The 9,898-nt window shown below is 44.7% G+C and overlaps 1 protein-coding gene and 1 pseudogene across 1 annotated transcript in view; both read left to right on the top strand.

The window, feature by feature from the left end:
- The first annotated feature begins 4,617 nt into the window (after positions 1 to 4,617).
- On the top strand, positions 4,618 to 6,405 carry LOC129379340 (hydroxycarboxylic acid receptor 2-like; annotated as a pseudogene).
- Positions 6,406 to 8,493: 2,088 nt separating this feature from the next.
- Positions 8,494 to 9,898, top strand: part of pde4dip (phosphodiesterase 4D interacting protein) — a 71,202-nt gene continuing 69,797 nt past the window's right edge. Inside the window, exons 1-2 of the mRNA XM_055059222.1 lie at positions 8,494 to 8,530; positions 9,464 to 9,770. Coding sequence (XP_054915197.1) covers positions 9,664 to 9,770 — 107 coding nt within the window. The 5' untranslated portion in view covers positions 8,494 to 8,530; positions 9,464 to 9,663. The remainder of the gene's footprint in view (positions 8,531 to 9,463; positions 9,771 to 9,898) is intronic.

The raw sequence follows: 9,898 nt of genomic DNA, 5'->3' as shown, positions 1-9,898 counted from the left end.
AGGCCTTTCCCTCGTTAACCTGTAATCAAGTAAGTAGTTAAAAGGTCTGGGGTTGTTTCCAGGTGTGTGGTTTTGCATTTGGAAGCTGTTGCTGTGACCAGACAACATGCGGTCAAAGGAGCTCTCAATTGAGGTGAAGCAGAACATCCTGAGACTGAAAAAAAAGAAAAAATCCATCACAGAGATAGCAGACATGCTTGGAGTAGCAAAATCAACAGTCTGGTACATTCTGAGGAAAAAGGAATTGACTGGTGAGCTTGGGAACTCAAAAAGGCCTGGGCGTCCACGGAAGACAACGGTGGTGGATGATCACCACATACTTTCTTTGGTGAAGAAGAACCAGTTCACAACATCAACTGAGGTCCAGAACACTCTCAGGGAAGTAGGTGTATCTGTCTCTAAGTCAACAGTAAAGAGAAGACTCCATGAAAGCAAATACAAAGGGTTCACATGTAGATGCAAACCATTCATCAATTCCAAAAATAGACAGGCCAGAGTTAAATTTGCCCAAAAACACCTCAAGAAGCCAGCCCAGTTCTGGAAAAGTATTCTATGGACAGATGAGACAAAGATCAACCTGTACCAGAATGATGGGAAGAAAAAAGTTTGGAGAAGAAAGGGAACGGCACATGATCCAAGGCACACCACATCCTCTGTAAAACATGGTGGAGGCAACGTGATGGCATGGGCATGCATGGCTTTCAATGGCACTGGGTAACTTGTGTTTATTGATGACATAACAGCAGACAAGAGTAGCCGGATGAATTCTGAAGTGTACCGAGATATACTGTCAGCCCAGATTCAGCCAAATGCTGCAAAGTTGATCGGACGGCGCTTCACAGTACAGATGGATAATGACCCCAAGCATACAGCCAAAGCTACCCAGGAGTTCATGAGAGCAAAAGGTGGAATATTCTGCAATGGCCAAGTCAATCAGATCTTAACCCAATTGAGCATGCATTTCACTTGCTCAAATCCAGACTTCAGACGGAAAGACCCACTAACAAGCAAGACCTGAAGGCTGCGGCTGTAAAGGCCTGGCAAAGCATTAAGAAGGAGGAAACCCAGCGTTTGGTGATGTCCATGGGTTCCAGACTTAAGGCAGTGATTGCCTCCAAAGGATTCACAACAAAATATTGAGAAAAAACTCTTTTGTTTGGGTTATGTTTATATGTCCAATTACTTTTGAGCTCCTAAAATGTGGAGTGTTTGTAAACAAATGTGTACAATTCCTACATTTTCTATCAGATATTTTTGTTCGACCCTTTAAATTAAACGTTACAATCTGCACTTGAATTCTGTTGTAGAGGTTTCATTTCAAATCCAATGCGGTGGCATGCAGAGCCCAACTCACAAATATTGTGTTACTGTCCAAATATTTCTGGCCCTAACTGTATTTGACCTGCTGCTGACAATATGGAGGTTTTTCATGTAAAATCTGCCAACAGCTTCATTGGAGGTGAATAAAATGTGTCTGTGACGTCCGGATGTTTCAGCCGATCGTCTAAACGAGCTGCAGCTCATCCTGATCTCCACCAAGTTTCCAGGACTGAAACCAAACTGGAACATGAAGGTTTTATCTCATTCAGACCAGCAACAAAACGGCCTGATGACGGACAAACATGTGGCTCCTCCCTGTCGCTTCATGAGACGCCGGAGTAAAAATCCGAGCTGGTCCTGATTTTCCCCTCTTGTTGCATCGCGGCTCGTCTTTTCTCCAGAACGGTTGGCTTTTCTCCTGCAGACGTCTGGACTCTCCAGAGACAGCAGGAACGAAGCGTGAGGGCCGGCAGAATACAACAAAAGTGAGAACATTCTGATTTATTTTTACCTTTGATGCAAATGTATGAGATTTCAATATTAATTTCCGCTCTGCGTGTTTTTCGCTCTGCGGTTTTGATGCTTTCCTGTTTCTAATCATCCCCGACCCGTCAGCTCTTTGTCAGATCCCTGGTTTGTCCTGCCTGTCGTCATTCTGAGTCTATTCGCAGTTTGTAGCATCTAAACTTTACGTTGCCATGGCGTTCTGAACAGGTAGATCCTTAAAGCTGCAGTACGTAAATATTATGAAAAATATATTTTTTACTTTTTTGTTGAAACTGTCACCATGTCATCCCAGTTTATGAGACAATTTGTGGAAAAAAACATAATTTCCTTTATGTTCTCCTAGTTATACCTAGAACCAACCAATCAGAGCCAGGAGGCGGGACTTATGTAATCCTCTCCTGCGGGGTTCCGGTGGTAAGGTAGTGGAAGGTTCTGTGGTGTTCTGGTGATAAGGTGTGCCGGTGGTTCTGAAGGTTCTGAGTGATCCGTAAGGTGTGCCGGTGGTTCTGAAGGTTCTGAGTGATCCGGTAAGGTGTGCCGGTGGTTCTGAAGGTTCTGAGTGATCCGGTAAGGTGTGCCGGTGGTTCTGAAGGTTCTGAGTGATCCGGTAAGGTGTGCCGGTGGTTCTGAAGGTTCTGAGTGATCCGGTAAGGTGTGCCGGTGGTTCTGAAGGTTCTGAGTGATCCGGTAAGGTGTGCCGGTGGTTCTGAAGGTTCTGAGTGATGTAATCTGAAGGTGTGATCCGGTGCTGTTCTGAGTGATCCTTGGTTCTGCTTCCAGAGCCAGCAGGCGTATTCAGGTCAGCGGCCCGTTTGATGTCTTGCTAACGCCGCTGAGTGGTTCTGGCCGACCCGTCCCACTCAGTTATGACAGATCCAAACAAACAGAGCAGCGGAGCCGGGCCGGGTCGGGCCGAGCTGGGGTTAGATGTCTTCTGCAGCTGAATGTTCATCAGCCAAGCATCACTCATCTGCGCACTAAACGTGCTGAAGAGCCTCCAGGAGATTTTTCCTAACAGGACGTAATGAAACGTCTTTCACTTGATTTAGAGGGAAAACCTCAGAATCCCAGCCCACCTGTTTAACCAAAGCCACAGGAGAACCGTCTGAAACACAAACTGTTTCTGAAATGCGTCAACCAAGAGATTTAGAAAGCAGGTAAATGCAACACGGCAGACTGAACCACCCAGAAAGTCCGATCTGCTCCACGTCCACCGAATCACATCCGATAGTTTTCAAAGCGTCGTGTCGTATTAATGCGACTTTTGATGTGAAACTCTGATCATAAGGAAGCCAGACGGTAAATCTATAAATCTGTAGTTCTGAGTCTGTTCCCCTCCTGGCCTGTGGGGGCGCTGCACCAACAACCACTGAAGGAAACGACACAAAAACTTCTGAACACTGAGAGCAACTTCCTGCTTCACCAGATGAAACAAGATGGAGGATTTCTCTGTAGTCTTTGGCTGAAGACCAGAAGCCATTTCTGCTGCTAGCGCTAGACTAGGATGTTAGCTATTACCCAGAATGCCCTGCACTGTAATCCACTTCCAGTGTGTGGAGCGGTCTCTGGTCCACTTGGTGTTCACATATACATTCAAACCGAACCAGTTCACTTGAAGTGAACCCAGACTGGAGGTGGACCAGAGTTTAATTGGGAGCTTGATTCAGTCGATGACGTCTTCCTGCCTCTTTTTTTTATTCTGTGAGCTTAGAGAAGAAGCTCAGATTATCTCCACCCAAAGCTACATCAGGTCAGTTTATCTGGGCTTTAAAATGATGCAGATCCACTGGGAATAAATTCACCAGAAAGAAGAAGAGAAAAATCAGACATAAATCATGTTGTTGATAACAACCTGTCCAGGTTCTGGACAGGTTCCGTGTCCAGGTTCCTCAGGTCCATTCTGACCAGCAGAACCAGATCTGCTAAGTGTTAATGCAGGAACTGGTCCAGTGGTTTTCACTGGAGATTAAATATGACACGAAGGCAGAAATGAATTATATTTAGATTGATTGGAAATGACCTCATAACTCCTTCCAGACTGATGGGAGCAACAGTCGCGTTAGATTTATTATTTATATTCTGGAACTCATGTCGGAGTTAGTTCTGATTTATTCTTCTTCTGGACTTTGGTTCTTCTTTTGGTCAAGGCGTTTCCTGTTTGGACAATTAATCCTTCTGGTTCTGGATGCCGGGACGATTTCTGCTCTTTTTATTTTACTTTTTGCTGTTCTGACGTGTAACCATGGCAACAGGGTTATCAAAACCTACCTTCAAAATGATCAAATGTTGAAACTGATGGTTGAGATGCAGAAACCTCCCAGTTTCAAAGGAACATTGTCTGTATTTGTAACGACTTGCAGCAGAGACCCAGTTAGTGCTGCGTCATCAGAGCGATCATGACGATGCATGGCAGGACTTCCCTCTGCAGCTGCTCTTCTCCTCCCATCAGGTTTGTTGTGAAACCCTTCACTCTGTCGGGTCAGAGGTCATTGAGTCCTGGTTGGTCTTCCATGCAGCAGCTGTTCTGTCAGTTGCAGGTTCCTCTGCGTCTTTCTCTGGATCCAGCTACACGTCCCTCTGATCTGGTTCAGTCATCAGACAGGAATCTGCTGAAGCTGTTGGTGATGAAACGTTGTAGCTGTGCTGATGCCAGCACAGCTACAGCAGAGAAAGTAGAAGGATATATAAGGCCTGAGAAGGAAGCAGTGAGCAGCTTCCTGAAAGCCGATGCACAGCTTGCTGAGGTGTGACTCCAGTGGTTCCTCTGCAGGCGCTGCGTTGCTCTTCAGCATGCTCTGCAGCCTGAACGCCAGCGTCCTGATCAGCGCCCTGCCGCCGCTCATCCTGACAGAGTTTGCGTTCGGGTTCCTGGGGAACGGGCTGGCCCTCTGGATCTTCTGCTTCCACCTGCGGCCCTGGAAGAGCACGGTTCTGCTCTTCAACCTGGCCATGTCCGACTTCCTGCTGAACGTGGCGCTGCCGCTCAGGGCCAGCTACTACTTCTCCGGGCTGCGCTGGAGCTTCGGCCCGACGCTCTGCAACGCCTGCCTCTTCATGCTGGCCATGAACCGCAGCGGCAGCACCTTGTTCCTCATGTCCATCGCCGTGGACAGGTACATGCACGTGGTGCACCCCCATCACCCCATCAACTCGCTGAGCGTGACCAAGGCGGCGCTGGGCGCGCTGGGCGTCTGGCTGCTCGCCGTTGTGGTGGACGCGCCCATCTTCGTCCTGCAGCACGCCAACGGCAGCCACTGAGAGAGCTTCAACACGGACGTGAGCGCGCGGCACAGCCTGGCCTGGAACGAGTTGGTCTTCCTGGCCTCCTTCTTCGTGCCGCTGCTCGTCATCGTCTACTGCACCGTGCACATGGTGCTGCGGCGGCGCCAGCTGGCCCACAACGCCCGGATCAGGAAGGTTCTGTGCTTCGTCTCGGTGGTGGTGGTCTTCTTCGTCTGCTTCCTGCCCAGCAACGTCACGCTGCTGATGATCTGGATCAGGTCCAAACGGGCCGCCGACTCCTCCAGGACGCAGGTGCAGACTTCTGTTGGAACCAGAAAGGTTTTCTGAAAGTTCTTCAGGAGTAATTGTACGCTACAGACCATCAGGGCCACTGAAGCAATTTTGAAACTAATTCTGATTATTTTTAAAATCAGAATTTTGAAAAGAATAACAAAAAAAAAAGGTCATTTATGAGTTTACGGTCAAAATTTTGAAAAAGTTCTGAGGGAAAAAATGAGTCAGTAACTTCTGAGATTAAAGTCAAGAATATCATTTATTTCTGACTCCATGCAGATCGCTCCTCTTCAGTAACTTCACTGAATGAAGAACAAACTTGTTTTAACCAGATTCACCAAACGCAAACCTGCAGCTTTTATTGAAATTTGATCAATTTTATATTGAAAAAAATCATTTGGACATATTTTTCTTGTTTTTGTTATTTCATTGATATGAATCATTTTCCTTTTAGCTCTCTGAAACGCCACAATTTCCACATAACTTTATGTCATATTCTGACATAATTATTCAGTGATTTTGTGAATTAAATGTTTTGATTAAAGGAATAATGAATATTAATAAACATGATGCAAATATGCCGGGTTTAGTCAGAGGCTGATTTTCATCTGTAAATGATGGAAGGATTTAAAGCTAAAACTAGTGAAAAAAATTAAATAATTGATGTTATGATCAGATTTTACCAGATACTTCTTCACTTTGTCCCTCGTACCTGTGCAGGTGTGTTCTGCGTCGGAGGAGCTGGCCGTCGCCTTCTACGTCTCCGTGACGCTCACCTACCTGAACAGCGCTCTGGACCCGGTCGTCTACTACTTCTCCAGTCCCGTCTTCAAGAACGTCTGCAGGAAAACTCTGTGTCTGTCTCCGGAGGAAACTGCCGAGAAACGGACCAGGGAGACGGCGACGCAGTCCGTCAGTCAGCTCTGATCCCACCAGAACCAGAACCAGAAGCAGGGAGTTACTGTCTTTATTCCTTACTTACGTACAAGATCACAAACTTTGTTGTAGTTTGTGATCTTTTATTATGTTTCTTTTTTTAACTAATGAAGGTAAATTTGTGTATTAAAGATTATTATTGTTATTATTATAAAATAAAACAATGCAGAGGAAAATAATGAATTTTTTCTAAATATTTTTGTAAATGTTCTTAAAACATTCAGAGCCAAAGTTTATTTACTCTAGTGTAAGTTGTAATCACCTTATTTAATCCAATAAAAAGGACATTTTGTCAATTTTTGTGAATTTCTTGGAATGATTTATTTAATATTCAGATGAACTAAACTTTACAAACTGCAGCCGTTCTAAAGAGTGTCTGGTTTTATTTTAGTCGTTTATCCTGCTTTCACAAGATACGCTCATCTATTCAGGAAGTTTTTATAAGCATCACTTTCATTTCCGTTTCACAAGTTTGATATTTTTGAGCGTGATTATCGCACCTGATCCAAAAATAATCCTCCTGAGTCAGATCGGCTGATTTGTTTTTTCCTGTGAAGGATGAACTCCGGTTTATCTGATGCACAGAAATGATGTTGCAATATTTACACAATAGTTATTTTGGGTTCCCGAAGAGGTCCGGATGGGTTGACACGTTCAGTACCAGAACCAGCCTTTCAAATGGAAACTTGCTGTTTTTGGTTCTGAGTGACGCTTCAACTGGAAAACCAAGTTTAGAAGATATGATTCATGAAATACAGTAGAAGCTAAAAGGAAGTAAAGAATGACTCAGTTCAGTTCAGTTCAGGCATCTTCAGCTGATGGAGCCAAGTGTGAACTTCATCAGTACATTCCCTACAGAGAAAAATCTGCATTAGAATCGGAACCGGTTCCATAAGTAAAACCGGGCCGATATGAAGATGATTTATAATTAGCTTTAATTCAGGGGTGGAAATTAAAAATGTTAACATTTTTTACCAGCCACTGTTTCTTACAAACCCCACCAGTACAAGCAAATTATATCAATATTTTTTTTTATTCTTAACTCTATGAAAGTCGAGTCACTGACAATAAGTTTATCATACATGTGAATACAGACTAATTTAACTTGAAGCATGGATACCCTATCAGAGGTGAAGTGCAATAATTTCACTTGAATTACTAACAACAAACTTTAACTAGACCGCCTTGACGTTCTTGCAGTCATTTCCAATGTTGAATATTTTCCACATTTTGGGTACAACTCCCCACACAGTACTTACTGAAAACGTGTCTAGTCATTTTTTAAACATTTTTAAATGGTTTCAATGTCTGTTTTCTAATTTTTCAGTTTGTCTTCCCTTACAAACGGAAGGGAAATTTTTCTATTGATACATTTTTCTATTTTTCAACAGAAAAATTTCTATTGAATTTTTTTTCAATGGAAAAAATTTCAATTTTCTTTTGAAATTCAAGGTTTTTACCTGCTAGCTTAGCGTTAGCTTCGCTTCCTTCTCCCTCATGAAACGCTCTTTCTTCATGCTAACGCCACCTAAACCTCCTGACCTGAACTCTTCCTCCATCTGTCTGTCTCTCATCATCATCCTGTCACAGTCACTTCCCTCCATCTCAGCTCCTGAATCTGAATAAAGTTTGATATATTTTTCTGACCTGCCTCGTTTCGTATCCAGTAGAACTGGCGGCATAACCTCTGAGAGGAGGGGCGGGGCCAGGGAGGACTGAGGGATTTCATTGGATAAGCCCAATGTCCGTCAGTAAAATCAACCAATGGGCTGTCACGGTTCATAAAAATTCTGTTAAAATATTTTTTTTGTTAAATTATGACCTTCGAGGGCCGCCAGATATGGACAGTAAATACATCAGTCTGTGAAGCCAGCTGTTAGCTCCAACAGGAGGTGAACTACAAGAATGATTTATATCTGTGTGTTTGGTGAGAGCGCGCTGCAAAAAGCGGATAAAGTGGTACAACTTCTCTGAAAGACGTTTTTTGGGCTTTCACGGTGTCCGTAGTTCGCTGTTTTAGCGGCGGTACAAGCGACTCGGTCGGTGCGCAGCGGGGACGAGAACCGGACCGATCCGGTCCCTTCAGCCCGGACCGCGTCGAAATGATACGAGAGATGAAGAGGAGGAGGAGGAGCAAACAGAGGAAGAGGCGAGAGTCGGCTGAAATCCGGAGTTTGCTCTCCTGTTTGGGAATGCTAACCCGGAAGCAGTCACAGCTAAACGCTCCGCTTTCTAACTCGAGATGCTAACGGTTAGCATCTGAGTTAAAACGTTTTCCCTTACATATCAGAATGGTTTCTTACAAAGACTTAAAGATGCTTTACAGTCTATTTAAAGATCAATTCATTCCAATTTGTCTTGATTTTGCGTTAGTGCTTGCTAATTATGTTCGCTCTCGCTAATGCTGTTAGCTTTTGCTAAAGGTGTTAGCTACTGCTAATGGAAAAATTACCTCTTGGTAATGATGCTAACTTCCAGCTAATGTTGTTAGCACTTGCTAATAGTATTATTTCTGACTAATGATGGTAATAATGATGTATGTGTAATTCCCAACGTTAAAGGGGCGGTATCGTATTATTATTATTCTGTCATCATAGCTTTGATTTTTTCATGTTTGACGAATCCTTTAATCTCCATGCCAACCATTCAGCTATGCAAAATTCCTGACTGGACCTAGCCCCGCCTTTGAGGTGCAGCTCCTCCTCCAGTCAACTCCTTCAGACTAGCCTGCAGCATTTAGCAAACACCTGCTGAGCTGTGATAGCAGCTGCTGCTCAGAGGAGCGCTGGTACAAACATTAAAGGAGCCATGTTGGGATGACTCCCTTTAGGCGGAGCTTCAGAAACAGCAGGAGTTTTTAAAGAGACAGAGACCCAATTTCAAGGAGACAAAGCGAAGAAGAAAGTTTCTTTTAAGTCATATTTAATATTAATGACATTTTTATAATTGCTGAAGGTAACAGTTACTTTATTAGCATACATTTGTGCTGGAAAACACATTTTCCAGCACAAATGTGCTGGTCTGTTTGCAGACCAGAGTGGGAAGGAGAATTGATTTATTTCTTCATTTTTTTAGCTAAAGCCAATCTCTTAGCTAAAGCTAATGTGTTAGCTAAAGCCAATCTCTTAGCTAAAGCTAACGTGTTAGCTAAAGCTAACGTGTTTCCTCCTCTGTGTGGGTGCAGGGTGCCGCTGGGAGGCAGGCTGCACATGTCACGCGTGTCAATCTGGTCTGGCCCGTGTTGCACTGTGGAGGGAGATGATGAAGAGGAGGATGAGGAGGGGGGTTCCCCTTCATGCGAAGCAGCCAATCAGCTGGAAGCGGAGCAGCGGCGGTGGATGGTGAGCAGCAGCAGCATCATCCCTCTGCCTCCAGACGGAGGTGATGCTCAGGGACGGAGCCGGACTCCTGGATCCGGACCGGCATGGCGGATCGGGTCGGGCCGCTGCAGACGGGACCGGAGCTGGACGGGACTCCCAGCAGGAAGTGAGGTGAGATGTTTGAGCTGAAGCTGCTTCAGGGACAGACATGTTCTATAAATATCTCTGCTTCCTGCAGACTGTCTGTTAGAGCTGGTGAAGAGGAGGCAGCACAGCATCGCTGCTCTTCCTCCTCTTCC

This window comes from Poeciliopsis prolifica, unplaced genomic scaffold, assembly GCF_027474105.1.
Source record: "Poeciliopsis prolifica strain line A6 unplaced genomic scaffold, Auburn_PproV2 SCAFFOLD002, whole genome shotgun sequence".
NCBI lineage: Eukaryota > Metazoa > Chordata > Actinopteri > Cyprinodontiformes > Poeciliidae > Poeciliopsis > Poeciliopsis prolifica.
This window is presented reverse-complemented; position numbering and strand designations above follow the sequence as displayed.